The sequence below is a fragment of the Eschscholzia californica genome, unplaced genomic scaffold, assembly GCF_041429995.1.
Source record: "Eschscholzia californica isolate CP2 unplaced genomic scaffold, dmEscCali1.0.p SCAF_1, whole genome shotgun sequence".
In the NCBI taxonomy this organism is placed as follows: domain Eukaryota; kingdom Viridiplantae; phylum Streptophyta; class Magnoliopsida; order Ranunculales; family Papaveraceae; genus Eschscholzia; species Eschscholzia californica.
In genome coordinates, this window is record NW_028238198.1 from 80210835 (window position 1) to 80236836 (window position 26002).

A 26002-nucleotide genomic window follows, 5' to 3' on the forward strand; every position below is an offset into this window, starting at 1 on the left:
AAATCAGACTTGTCTGGTTTGAAACCAGACGAGATCTGATCTTGTCTGGAAACCAGAGATCCGGCGAAGGGGCTCCTCTCATTCACCGAGATAGAGAGAGAGAGAAGAAAGAGAGAGGAGAAAAAAGAAAAAGATGAGAGAGAAAGAAGTGTTGTCGGAGATGAAGGTGTCGCCAGAACTAGGAGTGGAGGTCGCCGGGGTTGATGGTTGTAGTGGGAAATGAAGAAGATTGAAGATGAAGCTGAAAAATATAAGGGCCTGGTGTGTGGGGAAAACAAAAAGTTACACACTTTTTTGTTTCTACCCAAAACTTTACACTCCGGAAAATTTCTTCATTTCTCTAAAACAGACGATAAAATAATGCGGGGGCAAAAAAATTACTTCTTCATCCTAGCCCAGGGCATTCATCTCCAACTTTCACCTTGGAAATTACATCACATTTTTCTCCTCTTCTCTTTTCTCTCTTGCTTCTACCTTTTCTCTTCCCACAACCACTTATTTTTTCTTCGTCGCTCTCCCTCGCATCCTCCTTAAGTTCTACTTTTTTCCTCTTTCTTCTACTTATCTCTATTTGTTCTAACGAAGAAGAAAGTATCTTTTGTCAGAACAGATAGAGAGAGGAGGAGGAGAGAGACGAAAGAGAGAGAAATGATGGTGATGAGAGGTAGCAGTCAGAAGAGAAAAGAGTTTTGAATAACGAAAACTAAAGATAGCTGGCAATGGCTATTGGTCGAAGTAGAAAAAGAATGGTGATGAAACAAAAATAAAACCAAAAAGAAATACCACGCGAATTTCATTGATAATATTGTAACGCTGCAAAATTTCTTATGTCCTGAAGCAGTAACTTTTAAAATAGTGTCCGAGAAATGTTAAAAGTGTTCTTATGTCCTGAAGCAGTAACTTTTAAAATAGTGTCCGAGAAATGTTAAAAGTGTCTCTTTCCTCGATCCTCCTGAAATTTGTCCGAAAAGAGATGTCTTTAAACTTTGTGTTGGCGCTTTTAACACTTAGGTCGTGAAATTCATTTTTCTATACCTGATGAAAGGAATAAACTCGGTCAGCTTTGTGCCAACAAGGCTATCCTACGGAACCTAAAGCCCAAGTAATCTGCTTCCATCCAACAACACTAGCCAGAGAGTATCTCGAATATACTCTTTTGGTAAATAAATATTGTCTTTTAGATTTCCAAGTAACTAATTTGTTCTTCTCCTAAGAATCTAAGATATCAGTAAATAAATGAACTTTAAAATTTTGTATTGGAGAGACAAAAGATCTCAATTTTGCCACCTAGTACAAAACCAGTTAAAAATGGAAAAATAAATAACAAAATGATCTCAAACTATAAGCAAGAGGTCAAGTAGAACAAGGCAACTGTAACTCTACCCTTTTACAAGTCCCAAAATTGTATCTGTTTTACCCTAAAATATGAAGTAAAAGGTAAAGTAGACATCATTCAGTAATCAGCTGTTAATCCCCAATGTCCAGATATCAGTTTCCTATCTATTCATATCCCTAAGAGACCAAACTGAAATAGACTCAAGTACATTGGGTAATAGAGTTGAGTACATTCTCATTACATGAAGGGGTCACCCGAGCCTGTGAAAATAGATACCACCGCTATTACTTGGAAGATTGCGAATACACTACCATTTCTCAAAACAATTTGACACCCTTTAAAGCAACAAAGAAATCGATACTTGTAAATCATCCATTCAGAATGTACAACAAAAAGGGAAACCCTGGTTTCGTTAAGAATGAGGATGTGAAGATTTTGCTTGAACAAGTTTCACATGTCGGACACCGACCAGAGATAAGCTTCTTTTTCTGTAGCTTGCTTCTCGTTCTTCCTTTTGAAAAATTCTCTCTCATACCCTGCATTAATATAAATGAATCGTTAAAGATAAATGAAGATTTCAACAAATAACTATCCCAGAGAGAAAGCGATCGTTTATGAGTGAGTGAAGCATGGTTGGTTTAACCCTAAAATCCCAATACTTGCGAGAAGAAATAAGAAATATAAATAACTTCTGAGAGAGAACTCAGAACATAGTATGATAGTATACATGTGTAGTAGTTCGGCTCGGGACTCAATCAATCCTGGCTGGCCGGCCAAGTGATTCCTGAGTCACTTCGGCCAAAAACTTGACCAAGGGTTGTTTTTTGTAATACAAACTTAATTAACATAGATTTCTGAGGTGAAAGAAGATAAACTTCTTTTGTATAATTCGAAGTTCCAATATAGAACACAAGAAATTGAAGCAAGAAAAAATCCGGGAGAGAAATGAAGATGGGAGAAAATATACCATTACTACGATCCACCCCATCCCAGTGACGGCCTGGTCTTATTCCATAACGGTTAGGTGCAGCTTCGAGTTTTCTTTTTATCCAGCTGTGGCTAGGAATGTCCTGAGGTATCAGAAATCCAGATTCTTTCATCCTCTCATCGTCGCCCAAATTTCCCAAAGCCACCTCAGGTTGCTTTCTCTGTAAATAATAGAAAGAAAAAGGAATCAGAATAATATGATCACCAACCAGCACTTGATAATTTGCACCTTAAAAACACTTGAAGCTTTAGGTATTACCTTCACCAAGTGAGCCATAGGATCCCCCCATCGAACTCTCTCCTTCAGCATGTTGTCAAGTTGTGGATCATCTCTATAAATGCATACAAGTTAAATTTGTGAATAGGAGTGACAGATTGAACACGTAAAATTGCAAGATAATTCAGAATCATATATTCAAACCCATGAACAGTTCACTCAAATGTGAATGAGAGGATTACATCCTAATCAGTAGCATACGATTTTGCTGACCGAACCTTTTGCCAGACAACATGATAGCACCTTGTGATTGATCAATTACAACATGTAGACCAATGTTACCCGGACGGATCACTTCCATACAAGGTACAGAACCGGTACTCAATACCCTACAATGCGTGCGAATACGCTATGTTACGGTTTTACCTCCTCGGTACCCACTTTTGTTGTGATACACTGATACATTTTGGACTTCTTTCCTAGACAACATGTACTCCCTATGATGCACATACAATAGATACACCTACTTTTAGACATTTAAATTTCTCAACTAGTTTACAAAAACACTAGCGGTTGACTACTCAACTAGTTGAACTCATAAATTTTACAAAGAAAACGTGATAATTAAGGCTGAAGATTTCGGTACTGGATCACAAACGATCCTAAACGGTACAAGGAACCCATTATGCGGTATGCGAAGGGGAATAGAGTATGTACTAACATTGCTATGCACTAGTAAACTGTTAAGTCCACCAATTAAACAGCGGGAAAATCTAACGTTTCTAAAATACATACAAGTCTACAGAACTTGCTTCACATTGACCAACAAAATATACCAGGTAGAGATATCTCATAGGATAGACAACATCACATTGACCAATGACTCTATTTTAAGCTACTGCTACAACATACCACCAATAATGTTAAAGGAACTTATGAAGTGTGTTCTAATGCAATCAGTTTATCATGTAAACATGTAAGATTTCAACACAGAAAACGTTACATGTGCATCTAGTACAACAAAGTATTAACTTCTGACCATGTCAAGTTACCTGGTTCTGGCAAATGGCTTTTCCTTCTCAGCTTCTAATTCTTCTTGCTGAGCTTCGGCCTCCTTCTTTTGCACCAAACCTTTGCCCCATTCCAACTTCTTTTCCTGGTGAAAACATGGCGCAAGGATAACTCTTAGAACCACGTAATAAACAATAGTACAATACAAAATGAGATCTGAGGTCACGAAACATTCTGACAGTAGAAACAGCTGACACAATAATGTATTTCTATTTGGAAGGGTAATACATTATACATCTTAGATATTAGATAGACATAGGAAAACGACAAGGTTAATACTGTAAAACCATCTACTAAAGAACATTTTGATTTAGGTCCATAATCGAGACAAATTATCAGTCAAGACGGCAACTAAAAAATTGAAATTTTTTACAGCGACAGTTGTGCTTAACAAGAAACCTTCATCTCTCCTCAAATCACTAAATGTAAAGGGACACATGGAGGGGCCCCAACCCAGTAGAACCTATGGAAATTTCCAGCGATTCCTTATTTATCTTGCTTATAGTACGAATATATTTGGTTTTGATAGCCATTGAAATAAGATTCAACATACAGTGTTGTTCTATGACTCAGGACCTTACTTAGAGAAAGCTAGCTCCACCCCGACCTTTCATGCAGTAGTCAAGGACCAGGGATCAACAGCTAATTACAGAACTAGGGGGCCTGTTGCAGCCTTAGAAGCAGCTGCAGCAGCAGGTCACGTGCCTTAATGTACCTTTTAGCAGCTTATAGTCACCTACAATAGTGAATAGAAAAGGGAAACAGCTGCAATAGCAGTTTGGACAACAACAAAAACAACAGCAAACAGGGCAAGAACAGCAGCAGCAACCTACTATAAGGGATGACACTCTAGCTCACTTTAAAAGCTTGACTGCCTACAACCTAAAGTACAAAAGGCTCGCAAAGGTATCGCACTGCAGACATCAGCAACTATAAAACCTCATCCAAAAAAGAAGATGGATAAGGGGAGTCCAAATTCAAAAAAGGGGAGGAAGCAGGAGAGTCCAAACCTTCATCTATAGGAAGGAGGAAGAACAGGATTCGAAGCGCAAGAACGAGGAGGGCTGAACGAACTAGCCAAGAGTGGGTATGAAGTGCAGCAAGAAGCGGTAAGAGTAGACATCAAGCATAAACTAGAAAAGATGACAAAGTTAAAACACAATGAGGAAACTTTTGGACAGCATTAAGTACTTTATAGTAAGTCGGCGCGAAGATCCCAGAACTGGTTCAGAGGACATGAGAAACGTCAAAAAGGCGTACTACAAGATGTACAAAGAGGAACAAGTTGGGGAACTTTAAGTAGAAGAACCTTTCTGCTTTTAGTCTCTCGCATGCAACGAAGGCTTTCTCTCAAGGCCGGAGTGCTAGGGAGAAGCAAGACTCTGAATGAGTCTTTCTTGTTAGAAAGGGAGTTACAAAAGCGCCGGTGGACGCACATGTACAAAGCAGCCGAATAACAGGTTCGGGTTTATGAAGCATTTTTAGGTAGTCTCAACTATTTAGAACATCATCTGTAATTAGGAAGAATCTGTATTCTGTAGTACTTCTCTTTTCTACTTACAATTTTGGTTGTGGTAAACTTGCTAAGAAATATAAGTTTAGATGGGATCAGCTAGATAGAGTTTAAGTGAGCCAATGACTCCTAAAAGAACTTACTCCAGTCGGTTGCAGCTGGCCTACTTGCCTGCCATAAATAGAACCAATTAAAAAGCACAGTTGATGGTAAGTTTTATTACCCGTTCACTCCTATTTGCCTCTTACTCATGTCTGTTGTTAAACATGATATTGGTACATCCTTTAGTCTTGGAAAACACTACATTATATGACCTCAACAAATGAATCCACCAACAGCAAAGCCAATGAAAGAGAAAGAACGGGAGTGTGTTGATGAGAATATAAAAGAAGATAGAGATGGCATGGGTGTACGCGATTCCAATGCATTCAATGTTTGATAAGTTTTCCCTAACTTTTTTAAAGTCTTGGGAAACTATTCCCCTTTTTAATGAAATTCGAGGACTAACTTGTGTCACTTTCCGGTATAAGTTCTTAACAAAAAATTCTATATCACTTAAGCGTCCTAGTGATCGGATATCAAGAATTTATCACACAGGTAAGTCTTAAACTCAAAATGCACACATGCCATATATTCATAATACTCTAGAAGATGATCTTACATCAAGTTTGGGCACTACTGCTAGACAGAGTCTGACACCTCGGTAGTAATAACACAATTTATAATCGATTGCACAGTTCTATGCTTTTTAAGCAACAAAATCAATTATGTCAGCAAAAGAAACGTTAACTGTATTCGAGAAGTACCTTGGGTTTCTCTTCTCCTTTTTGTAATTTGAAGGCTTCATCCCTTGATATGCGTCTTCCTAGAACCATGCCAAAAAGTTAGATAACGTGATAAACATGAAACCTTGCATACAACATTAACCATTTCAATTCAATTATAAACATCCTCACTTAAACATGACCTAAAAGTATCAAACAGACACACAAAAGGATGTTTCTCTGACCTTCTTTATCACGGAAAATTTGTTCAGCATTGCGACCGCTTACAGAAGGATCCAACTTCTTAATCCTGCAAAGCACATTCACATACAAGGTTCAGTACTTAAGTAAATCATCTTCATAAATGTAACACCAAGACTACAAAAAATTTAAGAACAATTTAATCAGCATAGACCAAAGACGCCATTTTTCAGTTAATGAGAAACTTTTGTCACTTTAAAAGTTACAATTTTCTATCCCTTAGATGAAGAAACCCACTACCGTTTTCTATCCTTCGGTTGGAGAAAACTATGCATATAAACTTTAAGAGAGAACAATATAATATGACTGCCAGTCGACCAGCCACAAACATCATAGTGCAATGAGGTTGACTTCAAACATACAACAAAACTACTTTATAACCTACATACCAACCATAATGATCCTCGTTTAATGTCAATTGTCAAGACTCACGAGGTGTGTTATTTATGATCGAAATTTAAACTTTTACTTATATGTGTTAGTTGTTCAATTCTAGTTCATAACATAGAAGCATTCTTAACATTTGATGTAAATATATTGCGGGAGTTAAAAGAGTTTGTAGACGATCTTTTTTAGTTCATGAGGATAAAAGAAATTACCAGTCAAGCTCTTCTTTCTTCTTTCTCGCTATTTCTTTCTTAATTTCTTCGGGAGCTAACAACCCACCCGGTCTTTTGGAAGATGAATCCTTCTTATTTTTCCTTGGTGGAGAAAGGTCTGCTGCCACTGAACCAAGAGAAGCATTGATTTCTGGGGAGCGGGTACGAACTCGGCGAGGAGGGGAGAGGTCCAACGGTTCAGACTGCCTACCATTGTTCCTGCTTTTCCTTGGGGGAGAAAGATCCACTGCCCTTGAACCAAGAGAAGCATCAGTTTCTAGTGAGTGTGTACGAACTCGACGAGGGGGAGACATGTCAGGTGAGTCATTCCTCTCTGCACCTTTAACAACTGACGACGTTTTAGAATCGGAGCGTCTAGGCGGAGATAAATCCTGGTCTAATTCTCGTTCCGGTGATGGAGTGTGGAAACGCCTCCGCTTTTGTCGTGGTGGTGATAAATCAGGATCTTGATTTCCAGGACTTGTACGGTCTATTTCTGGTGACGGCGTGTCATATCGGGCTCTTCGCTCCCGAGACGGAGATGCATTAGGACTTGCCCTGTTATTGGATCTTGAATTCCTAGGAGCATCAGATACTGATATCCAACCACTTCCATCCTCAGAAATCATATTGTAGGGACGCTGTAATCGAATCTGCTCCATTTTTTTCATTCGCTTCACCTCAACATCTTCATTAATTTGGGGTTTCTCTTCATCTACAATCAAATGATAAAACAAATAAAAATTAGAAATTGAAGGCCAAATTCTACTAATATATGAATATATCTTCTGTTAACAAAAACGATATTAAGATTACATTACCAGCTGAATCTTCTTCTTCTTCAACCGTTACGGGTTTCTGCCAGACAGGATCTTCATCAACAACAAGAACACCCATTGGGTCTTTCTTAATCTTCTTACTTTTCTTCTTCTTCTTCTTTTTCATCTCTACTTCATCGTTGTTTGCATACTTTTTCAGGTACTCTTTGCGAGAAACAGAAGCTGCCATTATTACACACTCTACACAAAAAATTCAACAAAATTAGGGTTTTTGGAATTACAAAAAGGAGAAATCTTTTGTAACCAAACTAGAGAAAGTGAATTAGTCAATTAACAAACTAGATACAAGGAAATTTCATATTAAGATTAAATTTCAGATTTCCGCTGAAGAGAAAGGAATTGTAATGCTTACCTGAATTGGGTTATCGTAGTTAGGGCTGGGCGTCGGGAAGAGAGGAACGGAGGAATCAAGAGTTTTACTCTTCCGATCTTCCCCTCTATTCTATATAAAAGGGGTTATTTTGTACTATCGGTGCCCTTTGCTTTCTGTCAAATCCTTATTAGGCAGGCAGGCAGACCTCTCGAGTAGGAAGAAGAATAGGAAGTAGATTGTTTCACTGTGAGACAACCAAGGGAGCTTCAAATAGGAGTAGTTACTAAAAGATTCATGCGTCCAACGCCTTTTTTACTCAGGCCACCTTTCACTCTTCGCCCTCCACAGACTACTATGAAGTCCGGGGGCATCTGAATTGAACCTAGTTTGTGTTGGGCTTGAACAACAGGGATTCAGGACCGTCCGAAGCCCACGAGGAGTGGCAAGAGTGAAGGAGGACTTGAACAAAAAGGCGAGCCACCTTTATATATAAAAAAAAACAGTTATGCTATAAAAGGTTAAATGAATTGGTCTAGTCATCCAAGTGGTTGTATTGTAGTGGTTGTATTGTTGACATAAACTCACCATGAAGGTCTCAAGTTCGATTCCTACAGGAGGTGGAATCCATGGTTATCGAATTTGGGATATTAAAAGGTATAAACAATGTGTTGAAGGATTTCCACACTAACTGTTCCATCGAGAAGGATGATGGGAGATGGTATTTTCAAGTTGTTATTGAACGTTACATGTTCATATACGGACGGGACGGAAGTACGACATTCATGATTTTTCCAAGAACGAAGACAGTAGTATTTGTAGTTTCTTTCGTCAAATTAAAAGATGACGGAATATGTTGCAATTTGTTGGAAGTTTCTTTCCCACATTTATTTTTGCAAGATTCTTTGCACTATGAGATTGAAGCTAGTGATTTCGTCCAAGTGGGTGTCCTTCGACCCCAATGCACCGTTCGCTCGAAGTGGGAATTAAGGATTGCATTGTTGAGTCTCACTTGAGGGCAAGTTCGTTCTCGGTCGGGGAATATGATGGAGACCATCAAGACGGGCCTCATGGCCGAACTAGTAAGACGGGCCTCATGGCCGAACTAGTTTAAGGGCCTCATGGCCGAACTAGTTTAAGGGCCTCATGGCCGAGTCCATTAGGGTTAGAGTTTAGGAGTTTCCATGTTTTAGTATTTCCTACTAAGTCTAGGTTTAAAAGTTTCTATGTTTGAGTATCTTTGATATTTAGGAATCCTAATTTGAGTCTATCTATAAGTTTCTAAGTTCTTATAAAAGGAAGCCAGGTCTGTCCTTGTTATTCAGATCAGAGAATATTATCAATCAAGTTATTAATCATGTTTATTGTTTATCGTTATTTTATCAGTTTTATTTCGTTAGTTTAGTTTATTAACAATGGTGGATTCCATTACTTTTACGCTTCCGCAACAATCTACATCACAATGTCATAAGTTTGTTGGGTTTTAGGCTCTATGTTGGGCTTTAGGGCCTCTTTTATTATTGACTTAACTTATGCGGTTATCGTGTTTATCACATCTTCATGATGTATCAATGTCTTGTAATGACTAACGTAGATCGTAGTCGATTTTTCAAAAGAAAATGTCAATTGGTCTCATTTTTAATCCCTCTCTCTTGTGACTGATTTTCATTCTATTAAGGTATGGGTAGGTCTATTTTTTAGTCTTCTCTATCACTTTACGTAAAAAAATGAATAGCAGATAGTTTTATAGACTTCAAAGTATTTTTTTTCTTGATTCTCTTTTTTTCATCGCAAATTTCTGTATTGTTTTTGTCGAAGGCAAAGGAAACTTTTATTATCGATCCCCTTTTGTTACCAATTATCTCCTTCGTGACTGAGGAAACCGACGAATAGCGGAAGGTTTTTAACTGAACACCATAAAGGCATGGGGTAATAGAAGAAACCTCGTTGGAAATTTCAACCATTCATCCCAAAGGAAGAGGCACTGGTTGGCAGGGATAACAGACTGAGAATGAGAGCGATGAGACGAGGACATAGAGTGATGAGTCGAACAGAGAGCGAGTGAAGAGAAGAAGGTGAGTGAAAAGGTGAGAGATAAAAGACGCCTGGGAGGATGGTGGGGCTGGTCCGTTGTGGTGGTGATGTACATGGTGCAATCTAGAGTGAATGTTTAATGGTTCAATCTTAAGTGAATGTTTACAGGAACCCTAAATCCATTATAGAGAATTGGTATTCTTACTTTGAGAAGTAATGCCGAGTTTCTCCAAATTGGTTTTAGTTTAAGACATATCGATGGATGTAAAAGTGGTGTGAGTGTGGAAGATGCTTTTGTTGATTCACTTCCATGAGGTCGAACCTTGGACATCCGCATGAAGCAGTACATGCACTTACCAACTGGGCTACCAAATGTCACCGGACGGGGAGGTTATAACTTATAACTGCCATACTGTATTCTCTGCCTCCAGAACTAAGAAAACAGAGTAAATGGGTGGTTTTTCAAGAATCAAGCTTTCAAATGTCACAACTAACTTAAATTCTCTCTCTCTAGAAAAAATCCTCAAAACTCAACAAAACCTCTCCAAACCTTCTCTAAGAATCTGGAAGGAATGCCAATTAGAAACAGATGAATTCGCCCAGGTTGGAAGCATTCGTACATTAAACCTAACCCACCCCATTCTGCGTATTTTAGAATCTTCCAAGCTTACTTTGAATAATTTCAATCAAATTCATACCCAATTAATCATCTCAGGGATCTTCCAACACTCCCTCACATCTGGTAGAGCTATTAAAAAGCTTTGCTCATCTCCATCTTTAATTCAACATGCTGTTTTTCTGTTTACTCACATTGATGAACCTGATGCTTTTCTCTGTAATACCATCATTAGATCATTGGTTAGTTGTCATAACCCAGATACAGCTCTTGATTTTTATTACAGACAAATGGTTTCGAAATGGGTACTACCCAATCACTATACTTTCCCTCTCTTGTGTAAGATTTGTTCAGAATTGGGATCAATTCATGAAGCAGAGAAAACCCATGCCAAGATTGTGAAATTTGGGTTTGAATTGGATTTGTTTGTCCGGAATTCATTGATTCATATGTATTCTTCATTTCGTAAAATTGGGGATGCTCGTTTGCTGTTTGATGAAAGTCCTGATTTAGACTTGGTTACTTGGAATTCAATGATTGATGGGTATGTGAAAAATGGGGAGATTGATGTTGCTCGTAAGTTGTTCGACGGTATGCCTGAAAGAGATAGTTTTAGTTGGAATTCGATGATTGCAGGTTATACAGGGGTTGAAGATATGAACGCAGCTGAAGAGATTTTTGAGAGGATGCCAGTTAAAGACACTGTTAGTTGGAACTCTATGATTGATGGGTATGCAAAGATTGGGAATATTTCGGTCGCTTTTGATCTTTTTGATCGAATGCCTAATAGAAATGTGGTATCTTGGAATACCATTTTAGCACTTCTTGTGAGAACTAAGAATTACAATGAGTGTCTTATATTATTTGATAAGATGATAGAAGTAAAACCAAATGAGGCAACTCTTGTGAGTGTTTTAAAAGCATGTGGAAATTTAGGTAATCTCGATAGAGGTATTCGGGTGCATTCTTACATGAAGGAGAATGATAAGATTAAACCTGATGTGTTACTATCAACCGTTCTATTGACGATGTATGCAAAGTGTGGCGAAATGGAGCATGCTAGAGAAGTCTTTGAGAGTATGCCAGAGAAAAATATCGTCTCCTGGAATTCTATGATAATGGGGTATGGGATACATGGACAAGGTAAGAAAGCACTTGAATTGTTTGCGGAGATGGAGAAGAAAGGACTACTGCCAAATGATGCAACATTCGTTTGTGTCTTATCGGCGTGTACTCATGCTGGTATGGTTTTAGAAGGTTGGCGGTATTTCGATCTAATGAAAAGAGTTTACAAGATCGAACCAAAGGTTGAACACTATGGTTGCATGGTTGATCTTCTTGGCCGTGCTGGGTTGATGACAGATACAAAGGAAGTTATCCAAAATATGCCAATGGAGGCAGGATCGGCTTTGTGGGGAGCTTTATTATCATCATGTAGGACCCATTCAAATTTTAAACTTGGGGAAATTGTTGGGAAGCGGTTAATGACGACTGAGCCAAACGATGTTGGACCATATGTGCTTCTATCAAACATATATGCCATGGAAGGTAAATGGGATGAGGTAGAGAAAATGAGAAAGTTAATGGAAGAAAAGGGTTTGCAGAAAACTGCAGGATTTAGCTTGATTGACCTTGTCGAATCTAAAGATGCCAATTGTTGTGGGAATGATGGATCATTCCATAAGAAGAATATGGTGTACTCTATGTTGAGTGAGGTGGGTACTCAGATGAAGTTGTCATGTAGAGATAATACTATTAGACCTCTGTAAGATCGTCAAATAGACAGGCAAATCGATTGGATTTACTAACATTTTGTATATAGAACTAAAGGAGAGATTTGAACATTAGGTAGAAAAGGAATGTGTTAATCTAGAGATGTTGTTTGTCATTGAAATAGATTGCCTGTGATTTGTTTTTTATTTTGCCTTTGTATCTGCCATGGTGAGTTTGTTCTTTAAATATTCGAAGGTGTGAGATAAGTTGTATCTCGACTTTCGAGCAGTGTTTTGGGCAGAGAGAAGTTATCTTGGAGATAAGAAAATAGTTCTTTTCGGGTTTGAAAATCAAGAGTTTGGCATAGGATTGATGTTAAAAGAGTTGTGTTTAACCAACTGATGATTGTTTGATTTGTTCGAGTCTGAGATAGCTAGGGTGGTATTGTTTGATGAGTTTTGCAACCTCCAATGAAGAATCATATTGTGCAGTTTATTTTGCAGTAGGATGAAAGGCTAATTTTTTCGTGTACGCAACAAAAAGAAAAATATTGTCCGTCAATTTAGTTCCATCGAAACAAATAGACTTTGGGGAGAGCCGCAAAGGGGACATGGACTTGAGTTGACCAGTTAAATCTGTTTGTTAAGTTCTAAAACGTTAACTGTAACACCGTTAAGTTCTAAACCATGAATTCAAGAAACACATCTTATATTTTTTTTAAATTCAAGCTCCAAACATACAACATGAAACTAAATCTTGATAATTGTGCTTTCGCAGTAACATGTGGAATATTCTGGGGTTTCATGGCTAGGCACAAACGCATCGAGGCCAACCCGTCGAAGATCGCTGCTCTGCTAGAGATGTCGAGTCCAACAAAGCCAAGATAAGTGCAAAAACTCGTTGGCGCGCAGACTAGCCTCCTTGTCTCGGTTCCTGAGAAAGATTGTTGACAAACCCTCTTCTTCTAGAAATTCTTTTGTCGTGGTCCGCTCAGGCCTATGCTCTCTCTTTGTTATATTTCAGGAGTCTCTCCTCTGCCATTATACCAGTACGCACCTGTTCAAAAGATAGCAAAGCTACATAAATGTAAAGAATAAAATAGTAGAACACAGGGTTCCTCGAGTTTGTCGTAAGAGGAAATTTGCACATGAAAACTGTTTCTTCTTATGTTGTTTGCACGACCGAGTTGTCGTAAGAGGAAATTTTTTAGATTACATCTCCAAACCCTAACCTTTCTAAAACAAGGCAGAAGGAAAGAACAAACTTAGCAGCAAATGAAAATTTTCTATATGTTGGACAAGTCAGTCGAATAAATGGTGTTCGAATGTTCGATTGAATACTTAAAAGATACATTCGCTATCTCACATGCCGCATTTTCCAAGGAAAAACTGTGGACAAAGAAGGCGAGAATCACTTTCAAATTTTTTTTTATTGCTACTTTATTTTCCACACAGTTTTTCCGAAAAAATGGCGAGATCCAGAGATATTAATAGTGTCTATGAGTATTCAACTCGAATACCATTTTGTCAACAGACAATGATTTTCTATGTAGCAAAAGTTGTTATTTCCTTCTGGTTTTTTTTGGAAGTATTAGGGTTTCAAGATATGACCAAAAAATGTATCCCCTTATGATAACTCGATCGTGGAAGAATTATTCATGAAAACATTTTCATGTTTATGTCCATCAAAATATTGTAATCTCAGTACCATTTTAAAAACTAAAAACAAAATCAGTAAAAAATAAAAATAAAAAGTGTTTGAAACACATAAAATTTCAAAGCGAAATTTGTATGTTTAATGCGAAAAATTATTCGTTACACAATACTTTTATATTGATAAAATATATATAAAAATAATGTATATACCTTTCGAATGTATCTGAATAGAGATTAAAGAAAACTAGGGTTTCTTTTCTTAAGAAAAGAGCACAACAGAGGAAGGAAAAGGAGGTTGCTGCAACTGCAACTGCTTCGCATAATGTTGATAATACTCGCACAAAATTAGAAATTTGTACTTAACAAAATTAAATTTGTCCAGACAACATGTAAAAATATCTGCGATCTTATGCATTTTGCATTGATCGTTCACGTAAAAAGATTTCTTTTGCACCAAAAAAAACATACTCACATTCAACGACATGTTTTGGCCTTCTAATTTTTTCATATTAATAAAGACAACACACTTTTTTCTTTTGAAATTGGTTGTGACAGTCATTACGAGGCATTGATACATTATGAAGAGATAATGCAAAGGTACATTATGATTCATGAATTGAGTAAACTAACTGTCTGATCTAAGCCACTTGAAGGCCATCCTAAAGAGCCTAAAACCCAACTAAATTACTTGATTTATTCCCAAGTTCAATAGATTATGGATTTGAACTTCCATGGGATAGAACTGGACTTCCGTAATGTGGAGCGGGTGTCCAACCGCTACACCAAGAGGGGGTGGACATGACACACCTACAAACACACAAAACATTACCTATTATGGCCAGGGGCGTGTTTGAGGGGGTGCGACAGGTGCGGTCGCACCGGACCCCCTCAAATCACATAATTTTGTCAAAGAGACAGGGGCCCCTAAATGTCAAATCAAATATATTGATTTGGCAGTATGAAATGAAACAAGATAGTGATATAGCTCATTTGGTAAACCTCTTCAACATTTAGTATGAGGTCTTAGGTTCAATCCTCTCCATGGTCAATTTTTTGTTTATTTTATTAACTCACATTGCCTCGAATTATTTCTAACAACTATTAGATTAGTTTAGTGTTTATCTTAATGAAGTTGAATACTTATTGTTCTATTCACTTCATGGAAGGAGTGTCAAATGTGTATTGTTTTTGCATATAAGTATTTGGGAGGAAAAAATGCACAACTTAAATATTATTGGAGAAAGGGCCCCAAACATTTTTTCCGCACCGGGCCCCCAAATTCTCGGCCACGCCACTGATTATAGCTATAGGCGTTTCCTATCCAAATATAACTGTAAATTGGTAAATGGATTTACTCCCTTATATTTGTTATTTTTGACAAAAACGCTATTATGGTGTTTGGCATGCAGAAAAGAAACGTGGCTATCAAGAACGATTGTCCTTTCAAAAGTTATGGAATTAATTTTATACTGGCCCAAGAGTAGTTCCGGCAAAAGATCACCTTTTTTTGTTTTTGAAGGCCAAATCGAACTATGGGGTCCAAAACGTTGAGTTAGACACCTCAAGAAATCTAAGAAGGGTACTTTAGCATAAATTTCTTTTGTAGAAAATATTGCAAAATAATAAAATCTTATCCGGTAGCAGATTTGGGACGAAAACAAGTCACATGTGGAGACCAAAACAATGTGCGAGACACTCTTGAGGACAAAACGCCACTTAGTCACAATTGAGAGCTGAAAAAGAATTTAATCATAAGATAGGTGATCTGCTGGGTCACTCGATCGAAGAGACCACCTTCTAATAAGACAAAATCGTTTTGATATTTTCTTACTTTTATAGAGTATGATAAAGACTAAAAATATTTTTGGTCTATTCGCTGAGTAGACAAGGCGGTCACTTAGGGAGTGACACACATAGGTCATTGGTCATTTTTATAAGTTAAGATAATATCTAAGAGCAACCGTGATTTTATGAATTTGAGAACCCTACCCAAATGTCGAGGGTTGGCTCCAACTCAGGAGATTATGGATTGGACTCCTCGAGGGATTAGGAGCCCCTCCTAACCCCAATAATAGTCGTTTGAGGGCTCTCATAGGCTATATTGGGGCGGATCCTTAAAAACGGGATCTACTTAGAGCTGGGAAAAAAGTCCGCAAACCCGAAATCCGTCGCGGGTACCCGAGTCCGTTAGAACCCGCGGGTACCCGAAATCCGAAGGCGGGTTTAGCCCGACCGACCCGATGAAATCAACAGGTCGGGTACGGGTTTTGAAGTGCTACCCGGCATCCCGCCCAGCCCGCCCCATAATCTTTACCCGATATAACCCGCTTAATAATGTCATCCATTTATATGATAATACCTATGCACATTATATGTATGCTTGCTTGTATGTATTAATGTATGCATGTATAACATATATATAGATATATTTTTAAAGTATTTGAAGTGTATAATATATATATATATATATATATATATATATATATATATATATATATACATACATATATTGTTGTCCAAGTGAGGAATGCCCTTGACACAACATTGTTAAGAGAAATTTAATTAAATTTTAGTTTCGATAGAAATTTCGGTACCATCGGAATAGAAATATTTTGGTGATTTCGACCGAGATATTTTGAAACTGGTGAAAACCCGATACTCGACCGCCCGATACCCGAGAAACCCGAAAAGTTTGACGGACTTGGACGGGTTTTTGACACTAAGATTTTTAAATAACCCGTCCGATTAAACCCGAAAGCCCGACTGGACAGAGAGTTTCAAAGGGCGACCCGATGAATAACATGAACCCGACCCGCTCGACCCGGACCGATTCCCACCCCTAGATCTACTCCACTATATTTTAATCTTTACTATTTTTTGTTTTAGTTTTTTCAATAGGTTCTTGTCTAGTTCTTTAAAAGTTTATTTTTGTTTATCTTTTTAAAATTATATTTTTCTAGATTTACATCAAACTAAAAAAATTTATTTAGAATTGAAATAAGGCTAATTCATAATTGATAATTGAAATCAAGAATTTATGCACGTACATCACATAAAAATTATAACATACTGTATTAAATTTGGGTTAGTGTCTCTATTGGGAGCGCGCTTAAAATCAAAATTGAGGGCTCCTGGGAGCTCAAATCCCATACATTGGGCCATTGGGGTTGGTCTAAAGTTGACAACACTTTACTACTAAAGTTGGATGATTTATAACCCTAACCCCAACCAAAGGAATCCATATCCTATTTAGGCCCTATTTTTTTTTTTGAAAATCTATTTCTTTTTTCTTTTCAAGGTAGTTACCCTAGTTCTTGGCATTTCTAAGGTCCAAACTCCCTTCCGGAAGTGAGCATGCTGCATGCCTTTTATCATGTGGTAGAAAAGCTAGATAATGAAGGGAGCAACAACACTTCCTCATCATGATGTTGTTCTTTACTTCATCAAAACCCCCAAAAGTAAAACTTCCTAGATCTAACATGTTTCATATCCAACATGTTTATTCATAATTTCTCACCTTCTAGCCTTCTTTTTGGCTTTTAGGCATAAAAAACCCTAAGTAAGGTTGTCATGGTTTGTTAAATATCTTAAGTTTGTTGTATAAATGAAATTACTCGTAATACATTTATTAAATTGTGTAAGGAGCATGTTGAAAGCTAATAAACGTCTGAAATAAGCCAAGATCCTAAGCATATGACATCTTCTTACTCGTACGCAAAAGAATTAAAACGTAGTTATATGGACCAGTATCGTTTGAATTTTTGTTTCTCAATAATTGATGACTTTTATTATTCAGAATAGCAATCCACGGACGATACTCGGGTTGTTTATCTAGATGGATAGATTACGTAACCATCAAGACACATCCTCGAAGATATTATATGAAATTAATATGTGATTGAACTACATAAAGTTGATATTAATACTAGATCTCTAATCTGTTAATTTGTGGAGTAGCATTTAATAATCAATCCTTCCATACCTACCCATCACCAAAAGATTATTAAAGAGAAGATGATGGAAAAGAAAAAGGAAGTCCACCCAAATAGATAACGACTTAGATCAATAGGCAGCCGCTCGATTTTGCCGACACATTACTAACGTGGGTGAGAAAACCCACTATTCTATTTATACTTATGATTTAGTAGATGCTCTCAAATGTTTACATCTCTTTCAAAAATTTAATACTACAAATTAGTCATTAAAGAGATAAGAGGGCATATCTTTATGAGCATTAACTTTTAGATTACCTATGTTCGTGTCATCAATAAGATTTTTTTTGTTTGTTGAAACGTATCATCAATAAGATGCAAATAGAAATTTTGCGTTCAAAGGAGTTTTAAAGAAAATTCTGTACACAATTCATCTTACTGAGAGTCAAAATTTTGAAGTTTTTCTTGCATTAGAGATACTTTTGACATAAAAAATAGTAACTGTTATCTTAAAAGAACGTCTATTAGGAAAAATAACAATCAATGTTATCTAACGCGACAAACAGAGAAATTTAAAGTCCGTCTCATATGTCGAATTGTAATAAATAGGATTAAATGTCGAGAATGGTTGAGTGTGTAGCAATATGCGGGCCTAGGTCGTTTAATAATTACCAGACACACATCCACAACAATAGTAATACCGTTTAAAATTTGCAATCTCTATTTAATGTTTCTTCCCTTTGGTCAATTGAAAATAGTCTCCAACAACAATCATGGGCCCTTGACTTTAAGGCCCAAAATTTGAGAATAATAAATAACCACATCCAATTTTATTTTTTTTTTTTTTTTTTTTTTTTTTTTTGAGGGGAGCAACCAATAAATTAATCGGAATAAAAGTATACAACCAATCACTTCCCAAATAAAAACACTCAAAAAATAATACAATCCACTAACTACAAGGTAGACAGTAGAGAGCTTGGGAGGCTAAATCGTGGGCCACGTTATTCGCTTCTCGTCGACAGCAGGAGAAAGTTATATTATAAGCGGTAGCACGTGTCTTAATCTCATCAAGGTAAGGTTGTAATCTCCACGGAACCGTTGGACTTTCTTCCATGAAAAAGGAAAATAAAACCCTAGAGTCAGTTTCTAGTATAAAGTCCCGAGCTCCTATTGATTCCGCCGCCAGCAACCCTAATCTGTATCCAAGCAATTCAGAGTGTAAAGGAGATAGAGCTTCAAAAGTATCATATAAGGAATGGATAATATCACCATGGTTGTTACGAACAACCGCCGACGCCGATGCTCCAAAATCCGTAAGTGCTCCATCAGTGTTTATCTTTACCATATTTTGAGGTGGAGGTATCCATTCTTCATCCTGTACATTTTGAAATAATATAATACTTTTGAAAAAATACATTTTGTAAAAGTACAACTTTACTCCAAAATTAACGTGAGAAACATTTATGAAAATTTCTAAATAAATCTTAATTTGCTCTCAACAATTTTGTATATTTCTGAACAAATTTGTTTTTGCTCAAAAATTGGTTTGCAAAAATGTTTTGCATTTCGTCTTTTGCATTTGACAAACACAGACTGCCACTAACATTTTGACTAATGAGTTCGTCAACATTTTATAATAAGTCAGAACGTGCCACTAACATTTCGACTAATGAGTTCGTCAACATTTTATAATAAGTCAGAACGTTATTACATATTTTGCCAACAGTTTGTAGCAACAAAATTATATATGTCGCCGACTGTTTATAGCAACATATTTATATATGTTGTCAACATAGAAGGGTAACAAGGGGATTATGAAAAAAATAAGACTGTCTTGTTAACAACATAATTATATATGTTGTCAACATTTTTAAAAATGTTACAAAATGAGTTTTTTTTTTTTTTTTTTTACAATACTCACTCCATCCCAAATTAAGAGTCCCATATTGGTAATCCAACTTATTTTCATTTTTTTTCTTCTTCTAGGATTACCCTTATTTATTAGACACTTTTCTTGAAGTAATTCAATGATTATAATTTCTATTCTAGAAATACATGTAACTTTTCTTGAAATAATTAATTTTTCTTGAAGTAATTGATAGATTACAAAGAAAAACCAATTTTTGTGTTGGAAAATGTCAAATATCTTAATTAACTTAATTAATGCATCATATGTTAAAAATATCAAAGAAAGGATAATCATGGAAAAGTAAGGAATTTTATATGATATATTAGGAATGAGATTCTTAATTTGGGACATCCAAAAAAGGAATAGCGAACCTTAATTTGGGACGGAGGGAGTATTATTTTTTAGTGGGCCTAACTTTCAAATTAGTTTCATTTTGTCGATTTTTCACTAAAAAAATTCTAATTTTAAACATATCCTGTAAAGTTAAATGATCTGAAAACATAAATCTTAAAGTACAATGCCATAAAAAGATTCTTTTACGAAACTTATTGAAGTTTAACTATCCACATAAACAATTTTCTCATACTTTATCTTCATCATTTGGAAAAAATATTCAAAAGACGACTTTGCTTTCCATGACCCGTGGTTTCGATGTTTGTGAATTTTGAAAGAATTTGATGAAATGATATTGACAAATTAAGATGAGTTGTTGACTCTTTTGCAACGAGAACTGATGAAGCATTTGTGACGTTTTTCAAAAGAATCTTCTTTCTTCATCAATTTTTGCCATGTATAAAGGGTTTATGGGTTTTGATTCATAATTCTCTACATTGTTGTTACATTTTTGGTAAATATGTAATTTCTTTGAAATTCTATTTAAACGAGACAAATTAGAGCAAAAACATTTTTATATTCTGAGACGATATGACAGGTTCAATGATTCGAATGAAGAACGACCAATTAGTATCACGAGATCATTCTAATTAGTTTTAATAGACAAAAGCATCATCAACAATTTACCCATACGGCAGTGTAGATTTCAAATCAAATGATGCAAAGAAGAAAAGACATCTAGAAGAAGAAAACAAAAGCACAGAAGAAATCGTCTTCGCTTAACAACCTTAATTCGACAAACTTACCAACTCTCCCTTCTGAAATCCAAGATATTATTCACTCGAATCCTGAGAGTTATTTACATTACCTCGTATAAATAAATAATAGGCATTGAAAGGTCTTGTCATGACTTTTAAAGGTCTTATTAAGAATATTTTAGGGTCTTTCTATTACATTTGAAATCCAACAATATGTGTTAAGGCCTTAAAGTGTTCCTTCAACCATCATGTTATATTTAATTTCATATTGTCTTAGTCATATGACATCTTGGAATTAATTCCCACATTCAAAGAAATAATTTTGTTTTTCAAAGTTCAAAAAACGTAATGCTATACTTTTTGTTGGTACATACTCCAAGATTCGAATTCCTCTCTCTCACAAAGTGGGTTTCTAAGTATAATGTTCATTATCACATTATACTTTTTTTGATGAAGAGTATAGAGTATCACATTATACTTAAGTGATGTGTGGTGGAGAGGGAAATGAGGTGGAATTAAGATTTTATTTTTATTTTTAATTTTGAAAAAAGATTTAAAGGAAGGGTAGTTAGGACAATTACATAAAAAAAAATGGGTTATATTTGAATTTACAGAATTTTGGGGGCCATATTTAAAGCTGGTCACAAAGTAGGGAGCCAAATAGGAATTAACTCTATTAATTATAATATTTGAGTCTTGCAATTAGGTATGGTGGGTTTTGTAGACACACATTTAGTGTGTGTGAACAAAAGTTAGTCTGTTTGGTTACTCCAACCACTGGTAGTCGTGCAAGGCAGTAGTACTATTCCATACACATGATGAGAGATTGAGAGGTGACTGAGGAGTGGGAATAGAGAAGGGGACCCAAATCATTGAAATTTCAGACTCTCCACTTGAAAAAGGGAATGTTTTCTTTTCTCAAAGGTTTTAACTGGTTTCTTCCCCTTTTACTTACTCAAGGTATAGACTAATTGAATCATCTATAAATGATTAATTAATAGACAAACCCTTTCTTTTCGCTAAAACAAAGTTCACACTGCATTTAGATCCATACAATAGCGAAAAAAGGTATTAGACTCATAGATCATATTTTAGCACGGAGTAAGAAAAAATATATCGACTAAGGGTGTGTTTGATAACAGACGCGACCTTACTCCATGGGTTGGGTTGTTTCAAATTTCTATATTTGTTTGTGTATATAGGTATATCATATATGAAGGGAAACAGGAAAGCTGGCAGATAAAAGGTGTTTTGATACAGAAATTGGGAACAAGGACCAACCTAATTTCATGGAGTATGTTCACAATAAGCACAAGGACTTAATCCCTTCTGACAATCTATCATGTATGTCCTCTCTCTCTCTCTCTCTCTCTCTCTCTATATATATATATATATATAATTTGTACTCTTCTTCTTATTGTCTCCTATATATGTGTAGAGAGTATAGCTCAAGGTCTTCATATCATATTTAACTTTCTTTTCTTTCTTGGGCAAAATACAAGGTACTTATGGGTACATCTCTATTTATTAACAAATTCACTACCCAATAAATTGGTCTATACTGTTTTCAAATTTTGAGTTCATCTCTCTTTGGTTTCTACATTTTTTTTAGTGAGAAGAAGAAATATGGAGGGTAGTAGAGGTAATTATAAATGGAATAAGCAAGATTATTTGTCCCAAAGATTAGAGAATGTTGAAGAGAATGAAGAGTTAGATTTAACATCTTTATCTTCTTCTTCGTTATCGATATCTTCGATTCCACCACCACAAACACCAAAGGAACCAATGGAGTTCTTGTCTAGATCATGGAGTCTCTCTGCTTCTGAAATTTCCAAAGCTCTTGCTCATAAACAGAACAAGTTTCTTTTACATGATACAAAGAAGCAACAATTTTCACTTCATGCAATTAATAATCAAGAAATGCTTGTTCCCCCAAATTATGTAAGTATAATCATACATATAATTATTATTTTTCATATACTCGTAATAACGTTTTTCTTAATGTACCAGCCTGGTAAAAATGCGAACTGAAGATGTCTCTTTCATTGATGATTGGACTTATACCATCCAATTGTTCGAAAACTAGTTAAATTTGGAAATTTAACTTATCCGTCTTGAATAGATATGGGAAGATGATAAGTATTTCGAGACGAACGAGACCAATAGGGTAAGTTCAATTTGCCATTCGAAAGGGGTAGTTTGGTCAACTAAAGTTCAATTTGCCAATCGAAAAGGGTAGTTTGGTCATACAGGAACAAATTTAACTAACTTCAATTTGCCATTTGAAGGGGGTAGTTTGGTCATACAAGAACAAATTTAACTGGTTTCTATCGGTTAGATGGGTAAGTCCAGTTACAAATTAAAAAAATAAAGGCACATCTTCCATTAATTATTCCTGCCATCTGGTAAATTGGGAAACAACCCTAATATCTTTCTTCGAAATTCTCTTTTTCCTGAAAGTTAAATCAAACACAACTTTACTGTATTATACCATTTTGTATCGGTAAAAACATGGGAAGCTCTATACAGAAGCCCGGTGTCTGACGAAAAACATTTGTTTCATTTAGACATGGGAAGCTAAAAAATTTTGTAAATCACTTCTACTTTGGTAAAGTTGAATGAAACCTACATTCTCAAAGTGTCTACTTTCTTGACTTCTTCTGTACTTTGAGAGTCTGAGTAGCATTATCCTTGTCGGAAAAACTTCATTTGAACTTGTTTGATAGGCCCACTTTGTGTCTTCCCCTCAATGCCACTGCGCCGTAAACCAGGCTCTGGTACCATTTGTGAAGTCTATTGGACGTACCTCTCCTGGCCACTTGCTTAGATGAAAAGGGTTGCACAAACTTTATACATTCTTATTATAGCTGCCCTAAAACTCCAGCGGAAGACTTGATTTATAGGTTTCATCTCTTACTACAACAAAACTCAAGATACTAGTATATGTTTTGATTTTTGCAGCAACTATATCAGACAGTTAATCCTCGGAAATCACCATTAGTTGGAAAATGGTTTCAAAATACAAAGGAATTGAGTAACAACAACAAAACAAAAAAGAAAGAAAGGGCGCGTATTGACAATGCTAGGGTACATGCTGCCCTAAAGGTTGCAGGTCTTTCTGCAGCATTAGCCGCGGTTACTAGTAGTCTAGCTGCCTCTGAGACCTCTAGCTCGAAAATGGCTTCTGCGGTAGCATCAGCTACTGAACTTTTAGCTTCACATTGTATGGAGATGGCTGAATCAGCTGGAGCAGATCATGATCAAGTTTCTAATGTTGTCAGGTCGGCTGTCGACGTAAGAAGTCCTGGGGATTTGATGACCCTAACAGCTGCAGCTGCAACAGGTACTTGTACTACCTTTGGTTACGACATGCTGTGTTTTATGTAAAGGATATATTTATAGAGAGATGCTAGAATCACAAAAGATTTTGACAAAAAAAAGTTCCCAGCTGATGATTTTCATCTCTCAACGGCCTAGATTTGGTCAAAGTTTGAAACCACACCCGCCACATCAGCTGGGAACCTTTTTTTGTCAAAATCTTTTGTAACTTTATCCAGTGTTAGTGGACAGCCCCTCTCACTAGGGTGCCCAGGACGGTGGGACACAGGCCCAAGTCAAAGGCGCTCGTAGTATAGCCAAACTAGAAGTGGCTCTCACGGGGTAAAATGACCCCTGAGTCCTTTTAGACAGAGATCCGAACTACCGTTCTAGCTAGAGTAGATAGAAAATGTATCGTAACCGTGGTCTAATTTGTATGTTCTTTTTTGAAAAAGCTTTACGAGGAACAAGTGCATTAGAAGCAAGAAATGGACACTCAAGAGAAGTGAGAAACACTTCCATTTCTCCTTGTTACAATGAAAGAAAGATGGGACTGTCGGTGAAGCAGGCGGTAGAGCCACCACCGATTTGGACTGATTTCGTTGATCATAATGTCGTGAACCATGATTCTCCTTGCTGTAAGGGTGAATTGCTTCATCGCTCAGGGAAAGGTATATAACAATGTACTTTCAATAACAATGACAACATGTTTACCACACCTTGCCTCCTACTTTACCGCATTTGAATATGACCAGGGGAAACATAATTTCAAGGACAATAGTTCTTTCACTTTTCCTACCCTATCCACGTACAAAATGCGGTAAGGTAGGATGTAAGATAGGAAGTTCGCCCTTCTTAATAAGTAATTGGTCATTACTAAAACTTGAAATGCTTGAGTTTGGATAATGTTGCAGGAACTTTTCATTGGAAAAGAGTCTCCGTCTACATCAATAAAAACTCTCAAGTCATTGTTAAGCTCAAAAGCAAACATGTAGGAGGAGCCTTCAAGAAGAAGAAGAAATGTAAGTTTTTTATTTATTTGGGTAAACTCCCAAATTGCTCTCAACTTCTTACCAATTCTTGCTTCCAATTTTGACCAATAGACACTTCGGTCCACAAACTGCAATTAGTTTGTTGGTTGATAATGATAATTATAATTGCAATATAGGTATCGTCTACGAAGTATACGATGACGACGAGATCACGATATGCCCGAAAAGAGAAGGAGAAAAAAACAATATCAAAGCAGAAGAGAAAAATTGCTACTTTGTATTAAAAACTGAACAAGGTCTATTAGAATTCAAGTGCAAAAATAAAAGTCATAGACAAAATTGGGTTCATAACATACAAAATCTACTCCACCATGTTTACAGCTTCCAAGGGACAAATCAACTATCTCTTGCATCAATGAAATTATACTAATGGAAATTTTGGGTTTAGCAATTAAAGCTTATTTAGTCAATATTTGGAAAATGTAGTGATGGGAATAAAGGAATAGATATCATTGTTTGTATACATAATTGTGGGGTGATTATGTAGTTTTGGTATGTGAAGAAAAAATTGTTCGGTGTTCCATTTTTAGTTGACGTTGAACTTAAACCTGTGCTTGGGAGAAACCTGTGCTTGGGAGATAATTGTGTGTATACTGATGGAAGACGGACCCGTCCGAATTACCCAGATCTTCTAAGTGAATAGCAAGTTTAGTTTACATTGGATCTCATTTGAAACGCCCGTTTATCCTCGTGAGAAAGTGATCTTCAACTTAGTCATTGAGAAGAATACACTCTCACCTAATTAGGGTTGATTTCAAAATATTTATTTTCTGTCTAACTTGTCT

General features: G+C 36.4%; 2 protein-coding genes and 1 pseudogene across 5 annotated transcripts; 2 read left to right on the forward strand and 1 right to left on the reverse strand.

The window, feature by feature from the left end:
• Positions 1 to 1321: 1321 nt before the first annotated feature.
• LOC147569697 (pre-mRNA-splicing factor of RES complex protein) lies at positions 1322 to 8153 on the reverse strand. The gene is made up of 8 exons (XM_086656202.1): positions 7570 to 8153; positions 6749 to 7463; positions 6134 to 6198; positions 5931 to 5989; positions 3593 to 3696; positions 2583 to 2655; positions 2304 to 2484; positions 1322 to 1872 (listed from the first exon to the last, which is right to left on the reverse strand). Exons 1-8 carry the CDS (start codon positions 7754 to 7756, stop codon positions 1787 to 1789), a joined length of 1470 nt encoding a protein of 489 aa, XP_086512328.1. The 5' UTR covers positions 7757 to 8153; the 3' UTR covers positions 1322 to 1786.
• A 1793-nt stretch (positions 8154 to 9946) lies between these two features.
• Positions 9947 to 12641, forward strand: LOC147569698 (pentatricopeptide repeat-containing protein At5g15300 pseudogene; annotated as a pseudogene). The gene has a single exon (XR_015231332.1). The product of XR_015231332.1 is annotated as a pentatricopeptide repeat-containing protein At5g15300 pseudogene (transcript).
• Positions 12642 to 21698: 9057 nt separating this feature from the next.
• LOC147569699 (auxin canalization protein (DUF828)) lies at positions 21699 to 25738 on the forward strand. 3 transcript variants are annotated; one of them, XM_086656213.1, is made up of 7 exons: positions 21699 to 21771; positions 22050 to 22191; positions 22460 to 22788; positions 23809 to 24190; positions 24621 to 24836; positions 25080 to 25187; positions 25334 to 25738. In XM_086656213.1, exons 2-7 carry the CDS (start codon positions 22137 to 22139, stop codon positions 25585 to 25587), a joined length of 1344 nt encoding a protein of 447 aa, XP_086512339.1. In that variant the 5' UTR covers positions 21699 to 21771; positions 22050 to 22136; the 3' UTR covers positions 25588 to 25738. The 3 variants fall into 3 exon arrangements, with proteins under 3 accessions (XP_086512339.1, XP_086512340.1, XP_086512338.1); XM_086656214.1 differs by lacking the exon at positions 21699 to 21771 and adding an exon at positions 22286 to 22349 and having other exon boundaries at positions 21810 to 22191; XM_086656212.1 differs by lacking the exon at positions 21699 to 21771 and having other exon boundaries at positions 21869 to 22191.
• Positions 25739 to 26002: the final 264 nt, after the last annotated feature.